The sequence below is a fragment of the Vitis vinifera genome, chromosome 9 (genome assembly GCF_030704535.1).
Source record: "Vitis vinifera cultivar Pinot Noir 40024 chromosome 9, ASM3070453v1".
In the NCBI taxonomy this organism is placed as follows: domain Eukaryota; kingdom Viridiplantae; phylum Streptophyta; class Magnoliopsida; order Vitales; family Vitaceae; genus Vitis; species Vitis vinifera.
In genome coordinates, this window is record NC_081813.1 from 3101245 (window position 1) to 3117812 (window position 16568).

Genomic DNA, 16568 nt, shown 5'->3' on the forward strand with positions numbered 1-16568 from the left:
ATGTTCTTTTCTAATGAAATCCCAAGGTAAAATTTTATTTTACTAAACTTTTTTATTACCAAAAAATAAAAATTTAAGATAAATTCAAAACAAGTTTCAATGGTTGATACATTGTAATTTGTATAAACATTTTTTTTAAATGATTTGAGATGTACGACATCTAATTGTTTATTTTAAGGGATAAAGATAAATAAAAAGTATTTATAGTTGAATTTTTGTAAGGGTAATTAGTAATAAAATTTTAAAATAAAATTTTATTTTTTATAATCATCATTGTAATCTCGAGGGATAGTTCAGTTAGTGTGGTTTTAGGTTTGTTCCTCAATAATCATCGTTGCGAATCCCATCAGGGTCATCGGAGGTTTATCCTATCATTAATTTTAAGATTTTATGGGATTAATCGAGTTGTACGTTAATTCACCGAAGATCCATGGTTATCAAAAAAATAAAATTATTCCACTGTAGGATTTAGTCACGGTCACGCTGAGCCACACATACAAGATCTTTTGCACACCTGGTGTCGGTAAATTGGTATCAGAGACTGGGGTCAACGAAGTAGCATCCGCGTCAACGATGAGTCGAGGAGAGCCGAGGTCGGCGATTAGGGAGTGGGAGTGCCACATCAAGTGGGGCCGAACCAACTGTCGCTCTCTTTTTACAGCTCTCTCGCAACTTGTGCCGCCTCACCCCTCTTCACAAAATTCAGTTATTTCCCAAAATACCCTCCCCTCTGCCGACTTATATCAAATAACAAACTACTTGCTAAAAAAAATACATCTTATAAATAATAAAAATAAATTAAAATTAAGATATTTATTTCTTTTAATTTTTCAATAACATCTAGAGTTGGTGGGACATGCGTTACGTACAAATAATTGATAACTTGAATTACACTACAAAAAAGACACATGGGATGTTTGATTGATTTTAAATTCAAACATAATAATTCAAGTAATATCATTTCAATATTTGTCTTTTTTTTTTTAATTATGAATGTATTATACTATTTAAATAAATAAAAAAACAAATTAAAATTTTGTGTGATAACTGTTTTTTAAAACAGTTCTAAAAAATAGTTTTTAATTTTTTTTTATGTTTTATTAAATAAAAATTTGTTTGAAAATTTCAAATATTTTTAATATATTTTTAATATTTTAAAAATAAATTTTATATTCGTTAAAAAATAATTAAAAAAAATTGTGGGCGGTCACTAAATTTTATATCTCAAAGGGCAGATTAGTAAAATAAAAAAAATCTACACCAAATATCCAACTCACCCCATGTTGAGTACTGAGTTGGTCCGTTCTTACTTCTCAGTCCCATCTTCCTTTCAGTCTTTCTCTCGTTGCCAGTCACGCTTACCCAGAGAGAGAGAGAGGGAGAGAGGGAGAGGCCAAAACGAAGCTTCACCCCCTCAAAACCACACACTTCTTCCCCAATTACGACGTCGTTTCCCACCCATGACTCCTGTACCGTCATCCCTCTTCGCCACTCTCTCCGTCTCTTTGTTCTTCTTCGTCTTTCAAATGGTCTCTGTACATTCGCTATCCACCACACCCATGAACTGTACGGACACGTCTCGCCTCTGCACCTCCTTCTTGGCCTTCAAGCCCACCCAGAATCAGACTCTCGCTCTGATCCAGTCCATGTACGACGTCCTCCCCAAGGACCTCACCGTTGAAGCCACCGACCCCAACTACGTCTTCTTCAAAAAGAACTGCTCCTGTGAGTCTTATACGAAGAAGTACTTCACCAACACCACCTTCACTGTGAGGGCCAACGATGGGTTCATCAGCGACCTGGTGGCGGAGGCCTACGGCGGCCTTGCGGTGGTCCCCGGGTACCGACGGCGAGCCAGGGTCGGCGCGGTGGTCACGGTGAGGTTGTACTGTGGGTGTTCGATTGGGCTGTGGAATTATTTGATGAGCTATGTGATGAGAGATGGGGACAGCGTTGAATCTCTGGCGAGTAGGTTTGGGGTCAGTATGGGTAGTATCGAGGCAGTGAATGGGATTGATAATCCTGATAATGTTACTGTGGGTGCCCTTTATTATATACCGTTGAATTCAGGTTTGTTTACTTCTTGTTGAATTTTTTCTTGTTCTCGAATTTCGGTCATAGGTATGTTAGGTTGGCAAAAAAAGGGAAGGAAATGTGAGAAAATCATGAATTTCATGGGTTATCCCTACGTTGCTTTCAGGGGTTTACTAAATTTCTGAAAAATTTAAGATGGGAAATTTTTGTTTTCTGATTGTCTCTCACTTATCAATCAGAGGATGGGTTAGTTTTAGAAAAGTAAGGATGAGTTTGACTAATGGTCCAGATTAGGTAGTAGTTTATTGAGCCTCACTGTGGAGAAATAATGTATTTTAATGAAGGTTTTTGGTTCAAGGTCCTGTATGTACATCTCTAGGCAATAATGCAAGATAATATTGGTCTGATTTTTCACAGGAGTCTGAATTTTGATGTGGTTTTGTGTTCTGGGTAATGAAGACAGGGTGTTAGATCCACATTTTTATAATACATTAAACAGAAATTTATGAAAGGAGTCTATAATTACCATAGTTGGAACATGGTATGTATTATGCTGAGGCACAACATTTAAAGTAAGTAAAGGAAGAGAATGAAAATTGAATTAAATAATGAGATCTGAATACAAAGTTACAAACCCCTGTTCTATGAATACAAGGCCAAGACTAGCCTTCTTTGGGTGTCCTTATATGGAGAAGAGTTATATTTTTATAGTCAGTAATCTGTTGTATTACTTTGATTAAAAGAACAATGTAATAAATGTAACTGAAAAACATGGATGTGGAAGTTTATTTTATGATTATTACTGTAGTAATCAACTCAACCCGAGGCCCCCTGTGTTAAGAGATTTGATTTAGCATTTTCAGTAGATATTGCATTATTTTATGAACTAAATTTTTATATATAAAGTTTCGATTTAAAAATCTGCTCGATGCTTTAGAAAACTTCTATATCAAATTGCAGCAAAATCTGGTTTTACAGTGTCAAATCTTTGGTCCACCGGTCTGCCCAACTCTAGTAATAGGCTCTGGCAGTAGAAAACTATAGCTGCTTCCATGAATTTGTGGTTTCCTAACATTTGTACAACTGTTGATTGGGGGAAAAGCATGGAAAGCTGTCAAAGTGCAATATGTTAGCCACAACACTGTCCTAAATTGAGAATTCTAATCTTCAGCTGTTCCTAATGTGATAGAATACCGTTATTTTGGGCTTGATAGGAAGATATTGTTGTACAAACAAATTTGATTTTTTGGTGATTTTTGCATAAGTTTGGTCACTTCTTTTGATCTTATTTATTTATTTTGTTGCAGTTCCTGGTGAGCCTTATCCTTTGGAGAATGCCGTTCCTCCTGCTCCTGTCCCTGCAACATCCAATAGTAACTTTTCAGGTGGGAGTGCATTATATTTTATCTATCTGCTGAAAACAGTTGCATTCGAGTTTCTGCTTCCTTTTGTAAATGTAATTAAAAATAGAAAAATTGTCCCTTTTAGTATTTAATTTTATGAAGGAATGCTGTTGATTGAAGTTAATTATGAGCAAAAGTGGTTAGCTTTGAAGAATCAAAGCTATTATTTTTTGTGATTGAGATGTTGTTTTAAACATAATGCATTAGTGAGATGACACAATAACACAACAGTTTTCCATGTTTGGTGTTTTGCTTCATCTTCTATTTTCTTTCTTGCTAGTTTTTTTGTTTCAAGTTGTCCCAATGTTTTAAAATTAGCCTCAAACTTACGTGCAGTAGTTTTTGCAAGGGAAATTGAAGATTTTAATTGCTATTACCTTTTAATATCATTTTAGAGCGCATTTAATTTCATTAGAAGAAATATAATGACTTATGCTATTTGTTTTGCAGTAGTTCAGGCGAATCATAAGGATCATGTTCCATATGGATGGATCATAGGGGGTTTGGGAGTTGGTCTTGCTCTGATAGCTGTACTTCTAGTTATATGTGTTTGTTTGAAATCATCAAGCTGTTTTGCTAAAGGCCGAGGAAGTCTTGCAAAAGATTCTGATGGGAAGAATCCCCATAAGTTTCAGATTCTTCGGACAAGAAGTTATTGTTGTGGTTCAGGAAGATATAGCTGCTGCAAATCTGCAGATGTGAAGCAAACTAATGGAGAATCTAGCAACCTCCAGATGAATATTCCTAAAGGTTTCTTTTTTAAACTATTCTCCATTCTGTTTGGATTCCTTTTCTTACAAATTTTATTCATATGCAATTGTACTGTTGGATTGTCTCTTACTGTTAAGGAAATTTCTTTTACAGTATTCTTACTAGTTAGAATTCACACTTCTTTTAATAAGGAATGTATTTTAGGAACTCTATAAATATTTGTAGATCTTTAATGGAAAACGTGGAGATGGGGCTGAAAGGAGAAAAGGTGTGAAGGAAAGAAGGAAACACTTGGGAGAGCAGGGTTTTAGGTGTTGATACCAGGGCTGAATAACAAGGTTTATTTCAAGGCTTGGGATTTGGTAGCATGCATTTTCTGTCTGATGTAGTTTCTGTATCTTACAGTGGATCATGTCATCTCATCTATGGATATAGATATGGTTTTCCAAACCATGTTAAATAATTTGTCTTCTCTTGTGTAAGTGCGTGCATTTTTTTATTCGTTTTGTTATCTGGATATGTGAATACTTCTGCTGACCCATTATTGGTGTGCTTCTGTTGCCTCCGACCAGTTTGCCTTCTTTCCTGTTTGTTTCCATCTTTCCCTCACTCTCCAAAAATCATGTGAAGCCCTTACATAATTTCCTCTGTTTAGCAACCTACATGACCTACTGATATTAAGAGAGTCCATCAACCCAATTCCTTATGGGATAAAAATAAATGGATAGTAACTTTTTTGTTTACAAGAAAGCCATAAAAAATGAATGTTCTTATGAAAAAAATACATTTTCTTATTTGTTTAATTAGAGCTTAACAATGAGGACTTTTGTTTGCTCCTTTTCCAACTATGAAGTTCTCATCTGAGCTGCTTCTATGATTCTTTGTCTATCATTTCAGTGTTTCCTTATGATTTTAGCTTGGAACAAATGTCTTGAGTTAGTAGTTCCTATCTTATTTCTTGCAGCTATAGGGACTGATGTATTTGACATGGAGAAGCCTGTGGTTTTCACATATGAAGAAATTCTGTCTTCAACTGATGGTTTCTCTGATTCAAATCTTCTGGGGCATGGAACATATGGTTCTGTGTATTATGGTGTTCTTCATGATCAGGTTTGCAACTATCTGCTTTGGTTCCAGTGATCACTTCTCATAAGAAAATATAAGGATTTTGTTGCCAACAATGACTGATAATTTTGAATCCTTTTAGGAAGTTGCAATAAAAAAAATGACTGCTACAAAAACTAGAGAATTCATGTCAGAGATGAAAGTTCTGTGCAAGGTTCACCATACTAATTTGGTAATGGCCATTGTAATTTGAAATGCCACTTCTTCCAACTTTACTTCAGCTTCTTCCCACTGCTTTCAGCATTTTTGAAGCTTTGACTCCTATTTTGGTTTCATTTTGTCAAGGTAGAATTGATTGGTTATGCGGCTAGTGATGATGAGCTCTTTCTTATTTATGAATATGCCCAAAAAGGTTCACTTAAAAGCCATTTACATGATCCTCAGAACAAAGGTAAGGTTTTATGTTTGTACATTGTTATCAAGTACTCCATAAGGATTTAGTTGCCTGCATCCATACTCATTTTAAGTTTGTTTTTGCGGTGATACTAACATACATCTATGTAAGAGGACACAGATGTGTGACAAAAAAAATAAAATTGAGGTTCTCAGCATGAAAAACACAAACAACATAAACTATGGCATACACAGTACCTAAAACAATTTTTCATGCATGCACAAAATAGTGCTCTCTCTAAGCAATATGTTGTTTTCAAGTTTATTTTGGACTAACGTATAATTGAACAAGGATAATGGATTAAATGATACGGATAAATTGCTTGTAATCAGTGTGGCAATAATTTAAATTACATGAGGAAATTCTATTTTCATCTCCCCACTTTGTGTCCATTAGAATATGCTTGTAACTTGTGATGGCAATCATGGGCTACGACATTTGAACTGGCCTAGACATCCTGTTTAAAACCAGGCCTATTCTCTGTCTATAAGGTTGTGTCACTTCCAATTTACATCTCTTTTCTTAGAAAAGTTGGCACATTCTGTAATCAATTAGACTAAGATTGTATTCTACATGCTTATCATTCAGAGAAAAAAAACGGATAGGACCATGCTGGGTTCTTTTGCAAAGCCTGAATACCTCAGGCTAGGATGGGATCAAGGCCATTAGGAGTTTTGTGTTTTATCTTTGTTGAAGGCCAGAAAGTTGTTATTCCTAATTGTAGCCATCTCATGAATTAGAACTGTAAACATGTTGAACTTTTTTCAAAAAGATTTCATAATTGGTTTAGAGGGCATGAGATAGACTTCTGTAGACTATACATAATGTTTTCAAATTCAAAGGTCTGAAGCAAGGTAAAGGACCTCAAATATGCCAGGTGTTACCATGTATTTGTATGACATAATGTATATATGGTACTAAAATCTGCCAATGACTGTTGGGTAGGCCATACATCGCTTTCTTGGATCATGAGGGTTCAGATTGCACTTGATGCTGCTAGAGGGATCGAATACATCCATGAGCACACTAAAACTCACTATGTCCATCGAGATATTAAGACAAGCAATATCTTACTTGATGGTGCCTTCAGGGCAAAGGTTTTCACCTATTTTGCCTTATCGATTTATTTGTGTAATCATAGTGATCTTTTAATCGATGTGCTTGAATTTTTTCGATTGATTTAGATTTCAGATTTTGGGTTGGCAAAACTTGTTGGAAAGACTGGTGAAGGAGAAGCTTCAGCTACAAGAGTTGTTGGAACCTTTGGTTACCTGGCTCCAGAGTACGTAAATATACTATCAGTCTGCAACTGTGGTCCACAACTACTTCCTCAACTGAGTTCTGTTACATTACACTTCTGGTTTTTGGCAGATACTTGAGTGATGGCCTGGCCACAACAAAAAGTGATGTATATGCCTTTGGCATTGTCCTTTTTGAGATAATTTCGGGGAAGGAGGCCGTTACACGAACTGAAGGCATGGTGATGAAAAATCCTGAAAGACGTTCACTGGCATCCATTGTAAGTTCTGCATATCTTTTTGTCCAATACATAAAAACATAATTTATGCATGTGAAAATTTTTGTTTGAGACTGATTTGCAAATCCAGGGCTAAAAAAATGAACTATCAGGAGGTAAATAATCTTTACTAGACTGACTGAGAATTAATGGCTTAATTGGTTTCATATATTGAATTCTATGCTTAAAAGTGAACATGGTATTTATTCTGAAAATGGTAGTTAACTTCTTTATTTTTTAATCTAAGAAAGTTTGTTGTCACATAGTCTCACAGCCGTCATAATAATAATTTTAAATTGGAAGAATGAGATATATATGAGAAATGCTATGGTTTTTGGATATATTCATTTAATTTGAAGGCACAATCAAGATGGTGACTGTGATGAATTTAATGGGTAGGAAGATTGTAATAGCAAAGGGACAGTCCCAAAAAGTAAATACTGAAGAGTCTTTGGTGCTACCTTTAGAATTTCTGTGAAGTGGTAGCAGAAGACTCAGTACTGCTTGGACTCCCTTGCAGAATATTCTTTCCTTTTTCTTTCTTTTTTATTTGGAGTAAAAATGATAAGAGTATTTATAGATGAAAGAATCCTTATTAAGACGGCATAACTAGCAAGATGGAATAATATGGCACCTAGGCAGCTCTAGGCTGCTCATTAGAAGCATATGCAGATGGCTCAACAAAAATAAAATAAAATTATTTACATATTAATTAGTGTAACTTAATGCTGAACGATACAAAGAGGCATAGTATAGACATAGCCAAGAGTGAAAAGATCATCAAGATGTCCTATTCAAGAATGATGATCATAGAGGTTATATCCTATATCATTTGGGACATGGACCTTTTGTTATCTGAGAGTTCAGTGACAGCCAACTTGTAGGCTAAGGATAAGATAATTGTCTGGAGAAAAATGTGCACTGGGGGCCTTACCTTGACGGCATGGGGTAAGCAATGCAGATTTTTATGCTGTCATCCTTCCAAGCATATGCAGAGAGTACACTGGTTCCTGAGGACAAAAACAAGTCTGGTTGGAGAACATTTGCTTTTTTTTTTTCTAAGAAAAAAAACTATTGCTGTGGCTTGGTCACAGATGTGAAAACCTGACTAGATAAAAAAAAAATAGTTAATCAATGCTAAGTATCAGGAAGCTGGGATGTAGAGGGTTTATAAAGGAAAAAACATGTTTTGACAATATGGCACTGTATTATTTGAGAACCTAAGAAATACCCTATCTCTATGCAAATCTAATCCCAAATGGAAGGAGTTCAAAAATATTTAGAACAGGGAATTGGTTTAAAAACTAGATTGGAGGGTAGTAGAAGATCTTAACATGCTCAACTATGTATAAAAAGGCCATGATGCAGCAAGCAGGTAGGACACTGTTGAGTAGCAATAAAAAAATACGATCTTTTAGAACTTGTTGATTTTCTTTGGAAAAAAAAAAAAACAAGGACAAGACATTGATTCAAATGAAGAAATGCTATGAATAATGATCCAAACTATATTGATAGACAATATAGACTGAAAAATAATAGAGAACTATGTGGTCATAGTTGACTTGGTTGCCTAAAGACAAACATAGAAAGAAGAATAAGAAACCTAAAGATCCTAAAAAATTAGGAAACCTAATAAAATAAGAATTATCAGAAAGAAAAAAACTATCTTCATTTGTCAAAGCTGCATCAGCTTCCCCAAGTTTAAAATAATTCATCTTCGAATTTACAAAACTATCCACATCTATTGGAATCCCAAAACATTCTTTCATGTTCAGAGTTGTTCTTTTCACTTAGTTATAAAAATAATATTTGTTGAGGAAACTTAGTAACTCAATATGGTACCAAAGCTCTTGTAAATTGAAGGTCTTAAGTTCTTGTTTTCTCCCATCTAGTTGTCTTATCTTGTATTACAAAATTTATGAGTTGCCTGTCTTGTAGCTTTCTACAGAGACATTGAATTAGTTCCACACTTGAATCATAGAAGACATTATTGTCATCTTCTTTTGCGTTAGTCATCAGAAGTCTGACCATTCACATAATTTGCCTCATAGTCTAGTTTTTCTTCTTTTAATTTTGAAACATACCAAGAATTTTAATTTTTTGTGGCACCATAAGGAACATCACCATCTTCAGTTTACTCATGATAGATTGGCAGAAAATTCCAATCTATAGAAGTATATCCCAATTGCAATCACCTTTTAGAAGCACCATATCCTTCACTAGTCATGAACCTGAACCTGGCTTCATCTCTTATACCACTTGACATAGCTTAAGCGTTGGCTTTTGATACTTGATTGAGAAATGACAAAAGACACCATCTTCTATAACTCTTAAAGAAAGTACCAAGGAGTAGACTTCTACAATCTTTTATTCATTCCAATGAAGGAATACCAAGAATATTAGGTAACTAGAACTCTTTTTTTTTTTTTCTTCTAAAAAAAATAGTTTTATTTATGAATACTAATAACAAAAAATCTCCTAAAAGTTAATAGGAAAGCATTGTAGTCATAACAGATTTGGTTACTTAATAAGTGGTGCTTTGTATTGATGTTGAAGTGGAGGGACACTAAAAAGATGGAATAGGCTTACTAACATGCCCAATGTGCTTGCTGAAATATGATGAAAGGCTATTCCTCCCTGAATAAAAGGATTAAAACCTTCCTGAAATATGATGAGAGGCTATTCCTCTCAGAACAAAAGAATCAAACCTTCCATGCCTGCTGCTGGATTTACAGTTTGTACTTTCTCAGTTAGTTCATGAGGGTTGGACACCCAGATTCCAAGACCATACAGGCCTGCTACATGAAAGGCATCAAAACCAAAGCAAGCTAATCTGACATGAAATAAACACCTAAAAGAAAAGAAACCTAAAGAAATTAAAGCACCTAAAAAAATAGGAAACCTAATAAAATAAGAATTATCCAAAGGAGGAAGACTATCTTCATGGAGCTAGGGGCTGCATCAGTTGAGGCCTAAGATATTTACATGGTGAAAGAGCAGTGAATTTTCAGGATTGTATACTCCTGGGTTTCATAAGTACAATGGGAACCTATTTAGAGTAAGTAGGGGTAAATCAAGATAGGAGGACAAGATTATGATACCTGAGGAAGATCTCTGGTATTCTTAAATGAATTCATAGTACCATAGTATTAAAATTTTGGCTTAGGTAGAGATGACTGCAAAGAAAATTTCATTTATTCCATAAAGCTTTAAATCCATATAGAAAAATCTTTCAGCTAAGGTAAAGATAACATTGTAGCTAAGAAATTTGCATAACAGGAAGCAAGAATGGTGAATAACCCTTTTTTTTCTTTTTAGCTTTTTGTTACACGTCACTTACCATTTTGTAATTTTTCCTTAAGCATATTTTCTGTTCTTTCATTGCAGTTTTTTGGAGTTCAGGCTTGCATATGATATACCATATTCCCCTAATGTTTGTGTGGTTGCAGATGTTAGCAGCTCTTCGGAACTCACCCAATTCCATGAGTATGTCAAGCATGAAAGATTGCATTGATCCTAATTTGATGGATTTGTATCCCCATGACTGTTTATACAAGGTAGAGTTCAATCACTCCTTGATCGCACTGTAATGTATGTTAATGGTAGGTTGATCATTTTTGCTGGAGATTCATAATGTAAAAATTGCAGCCTCCCAGAGAAACATCACCATCACCATGCCTCAACTTGCAGAAACAACGATGAGAAAAGGAGAACTTATCTATTATTCTGAAAAAAATTAAATATCAACCACATCAATGTGTAGATGGGAACAGAAAATGTCTCTTGCCCTTATTGCCCTCTATAGACTGCAGGAAACGAGAGAATAACCCAAACCATGGTCCAATGGGCATTCTGATCTTAAACAGGCCACTCTTGTCTGTGAATACTTCTACACTAGACATCTATGTCTATTCTTAATGCTAAGCAAACTTGATTTTGAATTAGCCAAACTACTAAGAAGCTGGCAATTGACTTCTGAATCAAATTTACAAGTTATAGCATAGTGACTAACCTCTCAGCTCTGTACTGGTGTATCTCTGTGTAGATGGCTATGTTGGCGAAGCAATGTGTAGATCATGATCCCATTTTGCGGCCAGACATGAAGCAAGTTGTGATTTCGCTGTCACAGATCCTCTTATCCTCTGTTGAATGGGAGGCAACTCTTGCTGGGAACAGCCAAGTATTTAGTGGCCTTGTCCAAGGAAGATGATGAGACAGCAATTACTCTATCAATCCCACTGCTTCAGCATTCTTTTTCATAGTTTTCATCATTATGATTATGTGTGTGTATAGTAGCAAAGATTTTCCACTAAAGCTGGTAAGATTATGGTATTTATTCATGCCGACCCCTTTTTCCTTTTCCCTTCCCCTTTTTCTCTTCAATGATGTATTCTTTTTGAGGTTTCCTGTGAGAAAATTTTGCTATAATGTAAAAAAGAAAAAAAAAATGTGACTAGAACTTGACAATGGTGTGGCTGGTTTCAATTCAAGCAAGCTATTTAGTAGCTTTACTTCTTTGCCCCCATCTATTTTGATCATGCAAAAGGTAGCTAGTGGTCTGTTGATAAATTTTTTTAGGTTTTTCTTTTATTGATCATTGTTATGATTAAGTGGCTTGCTAATCTTCACAATACACATTGCACGCTAAGAAGCGGCAGCAGAATTAGCTTGTTGGTCAGTTTGTTAGTTAGACACAAGCCTCAGGACTGCAATACTACAAGGGAAAACTTGAGATGAGAGTTAACTTTGAGAGATCAATTCTTGAAGTACAGGAGTGCTATAAATTCTTGGGTTGGAAATTTGCTGAGACTTGTTTGGGTTGAGAGAAAGTGAGCTAAAATTGCTTTGTACAACAGTGGAAGATTAATTGTTTGATTGCCTGTGGATGTAGTTGCTTGTGGAACCGAACCACATGTATTTTAATCTAGAGTGATAGCTTTCATGCTGCAACTTGATCATCTTCTTGATCAACTGCTTCCATAGTTATGTGGTTTCTGATACGTTTCCTAATAACAAATGGTGTAAGAGCCAAGATGGGATTCGTGAAGTGCAACAGGGAGAAGTTTTGTGGGAAAAATGATATCGGATTATGGAGAGTATAGATGAGAGCTTCACTGGTACAGTAGGGATCTTCAAGATGCTTTGAGAGTAGAAAAAAAACTTGCCAATCCTACGAACATTGCCAAAGGGAAATCTTTTGGGGTCTACAAGAGTTACAACTCATGGTATTAGCAGGTACTTCACTACTTTCATAGATGTTTTTTCTACTAAAGTCCGGATTTTTGTTTTAAAACAAACAAAGTTTCAAAGAATTTCAGGCAATGGAGATTGAGAATCAAGAAAAAGATGAATAGGCTAAGAACACATAATGGACTTGAATATTGTGATGAAGATTCACCTAAGTTTTGCAAAAGGAGAATGACATTACAAGACACAAAGCTGTCAAGGGTACACCCCACGATGGCTTAGCAAAAAGAAAGGAATAGAACCATGTTATCTAATGTTAAAAATTGGAATATGAGTGGATTTTTAGAAGGAAAAATACCTAGTGTGGAAAGGGCAAGGCTCGAGGCCAGGTCAGCACCCAAAGGATTTACTCATAGGGAGGCTGCATAGATTTCAACGAGGATAATGAAATATTCTCTCCAATGGTAAAACAACTTCGAGTATTAGTTCTAATACCATTTATAATAATTTGCTCCAATTATGTAAATATTATATGTTTCGGATCCAATGAGACCTCTTTACAAGATTAAAAATGGTTCATACATGTATAGCATATGAGATATCATGATAACAGATTTGATATTTTAATGCTGAAAGATCAATTTACAAATTATGATAATTGTGTATACTTCAAAGCTAAAAAGCTAATGAATAATCTGAAATCACTTGCTGCAACTTGATCATCTTCTTGATCAATTGCTTTCATAGTTATATGGTCTCCTGTAATCTTTAGATACCAATCATGTTGGATGATTTATATCATACCTGGTGCCACAATGAACTCATAAACCCGAAAAGAGCTTAATGCAAAAAATAAGGGAAAGAATTCTGGGATAATGGTTATGGTTTGTCTCGGCAAAAAGTGTTGGTTTGGAGTGGATTCGAAGACCTTCGAGATTTCAGTCGACGAGGCCAAATGGAAAGTGTTAGGAACAGTTTGCGAAAGGAGTCCCAACTTTTCTTTTTGGATTCGTTTCAGCGGTAAAGGCTTGTCCTTCCTTTTGGAATGAGCTGAGACCTGCTGCTATCTCAAAATGGGGGAGCATTTCAAAAAATCTTGGGCAGAGGGGGGAAAAAGATATCAGTTGGAATTGCGCTCTAACAAAGCAGGTCGGTTTTTTTTTTGCACAGCCTGGGATGTAGAAGGTAAGAAATTCTCTTTGGATTTCCTCGAAAGCAGGGGAGTGGTTGGAGGTTGGAAACTTTTGGTTGGGAAATTAAGAAGCCTGGGTTTCTCCTTAGCTCAAAGGGGTGAAGAGCACTCAGCCTCTCCTTCAGGAGGGATGGGTCTTAATGGGGCCAGTTTTGGGAAGAATGACCAATTTCTAGAGACAGATCTTACTGGTTCTACTGAAAATCGGAATGTTGTGTGGTTAGAAACAGAAAAGGAAGTGATTGATAGTAACAAGGAAGTTTTGAGGAGGAGCTTGATGGGGAGATATGGGGGGGGGGGGGTTCCGATCAGCCCTCTTTCCTCAATTCCCTTAAGTCTTGGGCGCAGTCCAGCTAGATGTTGAGAGGAAATCTTCGCTTGGCTCTGTTAAGAGGCCCGTTTATACTCTTTGAGTTTGAAGATGTCGTTGAAGTTGAGAGGGTGTTGCACTCAGGGGTCAAATGGTTTAAAGGTAAATGTCTTCTCTTGGATTGGTGGAAACCCTCCGTTGGTTGTCTCACAGAGGACAAGAAGAGCCGAGAAGTGTGGGTAAGAATTTTGGGACTCCCTTTGCACCTTTGGGGGATGAGTTTTTTTAACAACTTAGGGGATGCTTGTGGCCACTTTGTGAGTGTTGACGAGGATACGATGGAACACCGGAACTTGTAGTGGGCCAGAATCCTCGTCGGAGTAAGATGATGGAATTTAAGTTGGGCTCAAAGTTAGATGTCTTTGCTTCTGATTCTTGGGCTTTGGGCTCTACTTTTGGTGGAAGCCTCAAAAGGCTTTCATTAGATCAGGCCTAGCTGGAAGTGGGTCAGGCCTCTTCTTCAAATGGTGAAGAGACTTTTCTTTCTTCCCCTAGAAGCCATCTCCACGCTCGGAGCCCTAGACTCTCTCATTTGGCGATGGATCCTTCGCAAGACGTTCACTGTGCGTCTTTCCTGGCAAGTCCTTCGCAAGGTGCTGATCCCTATGCGTATCTTCCAACGGCTCCAAAAGCGATCGCAAAGCCTCTTGCTGACGTCGCTCTCTTAGATGAAGTCCTCAGATTCCAAAAATGTACGCTTTCTTCATCCCGTTCTTCTTGGGGGGAAGGACCATTTTCTTCTTCTACTATTTCTTAGGTGCTGATTTCTACTTCTTTGGGCGAAAATCGTGGAGGGTCATCCTTGTGCTTGAAGTGTTAGGGTGATTCCCTCGAGTGGGAAGCGGGTGCGCTAGAAACAAGGGCCAACATTGTAAAGAGGCCTCTATCCATGGTTTTGCAAGATGGTTTAGAGGTGGTTTTCCCTAATAATGCTTCCTTTGAAGAGGATACACCATCCGATAAAGAGCTTTCCAATTTCAAAGATTTCAGTAGATTTTTGGGAATGCCGGTTGAGAGGTATCAAGATAAAATAACTTTGTTATTAAAGAAGTTGAAGAAGATGACTGGTGGGGGGACACTCTGTAAAAAAAAAGAAAAAAGAAAATGGTGTCCGCATTGCGCTCTGAAAGGGAATTGAAGAGATTGGATTGTTCGGTCAACTATGGAGAGCCTGCGAATAGAAGGAGTGGAAGAAACAAATGAAAATTGATCCCTGTAGATTGATGAAGATTAAAATACTCGCATGGAATGTTAGAGGGCTCAACGACAAGGAGAAAAAATAGATGGTTAATTTAGTAGTTAGAGCCCAAAAAGCAGATTTAGTCTGTTTTTTAGAAAGAGATGTCGTTAAAGATGGTGAAAAGCTTGGGCGTTGGAAGGTTCATGGACTGGGGGGCAGTTGATGCTGGGGGTGCCTCAGGAGACATTCTGATTTTTTTGGATAATAGAGTTTTGGAACTCTTGGAGCAGGGTGTTTACACCATTTCAAGTTGCTTTAGGAATGTGGAAGACGATTATATTTGGGTGTTCACTGGTGTCTATGGACCAGTCCTTTCGAGGGCAAAAAAAGAGTTTTGGGAAAAGTTGGACACTATCAAAGGCCTGTGGAATGAGCCTTGGTGCGTTTTGGGGGGGGGGGGGGGGGGGGGGGAGGGGAGATTTCAATTCCATTAGATTTCCAGGGGAAATGAGGAATGGGCAGAATTTGACTGCAGAGATGAGAAGGTTCTCTGAGGTCATCGAGGAGTTGAATCTAAAGGATTTGCCCTCTTCTGGTGGTCAATTCACATGGTTTGGCTGCCTTAATTCTCAAGCAGCTTCTAGATTGGATCGCTCTCTAATCTCCAACGAGTGGAAAGATCACTTTTCGAGTCTCTTTCAAAGTGTTCTCCCCATAATTGCCTTTGATCACTGCCCCATTCTCTTGGAGGGCACGGGGGTTAAAAAAGGCAAGACTTCCTTCCGCTTTGAGAATATGTGGCTTTTGTCGGAAGGATTCAAAGAGCTAGTTTGTGCGTGGTGGACAAGATACTCGGTTGCAGGATCTATCAGACATTGCCTTGCTGAAAAATTGAAAGCCCTTAAAAGAGATTTAAGAAGATGGAACAAGGAAGTTTTTAGTAATGTCTCTGCTAAAAAATCCGAGGCTCTTTCTTGAATTCAGTTTTGGGATTCAAAGAAGAATCTTAATCCCTTGTCCTTTGAGGAAGCAAAGACTCATTTGGGGGATTTGGAGGAGTACAAGAAGTGTGTTTTAATGGAAGAAACTTTATGGAGGCAAAAATCCAGGGAGACATGGCTAAAGGAGGGGGATAAGAATACCAAATTTTTTCATAAGATGGCCAATGTCAGGACGAGAAAGAACTTTTTATCCAAGGTGAACATTAATGGGGACTCTCTTGCTAGTGCAAAAGATATCAAGGATGGGGTGTGTAGGGCTTATAGAACTTTGTTATCGGAAACTGAGGACTGGAGACCGAGAACGGGGAATTTACAATTTCGTGTTCTAGGGACAGAAAAGGCCAGAAGCTTAGAGAAGCCTTTTTCAGAAAAAAAAGAAAAAAGAAAAAAAAGAAGAAGTTTTTGAAGCCCTTTGCAGCCTCTCTGGGGATAAAGCGCTTGGTCCGGATGGGTTC

At 37.0% G+C, this 16568-nt stretch overlaps 1 protein-coding gene across 2 annotated transcripts; it reads left to right on the top strand.

Moving 5' to 3' along the window:
* The first annotated feature begins 1294 nt into the window (after positions 1-1294).
* Positions 1295-11698, top strand: LOC100256626 (lysM domain receptor-like kinase 3). Of its 2 annotated transcripts, none has more exons than XM_010656316.3 (11): positions 1295-2070; positions 3342-3419; positions 3891-4187; positions 5113-5258; positions 5356-5445; positions 5559-5664; positions 6613-6764; positions 6852-6949; positions 7039-7186; positions 10633-10740; positions 11229-11698. In XM_010656316.3, exons 1-11 carry the CDS (start codon positions 1461-1463, stop codon positions 11391-11393), a joined length of 1998 nt encoding a protein of 665 aa, XP_010654618.1. In that variant the 5' UTR covers positions 1295-1460; the 3' UTR covers positions 11394-11698. The 2 variants fall into 2 exon arrangements, with proteins under 2 accessions (XP_010654618.1, XP_002283628.2); XM_002283592.5 differs by having other exon boundaries at positions 1298-2070; positions 3888-4187.
* The last annotated feature ends 4870 nt before the right edge of the window (positions 11699-16568 follow it).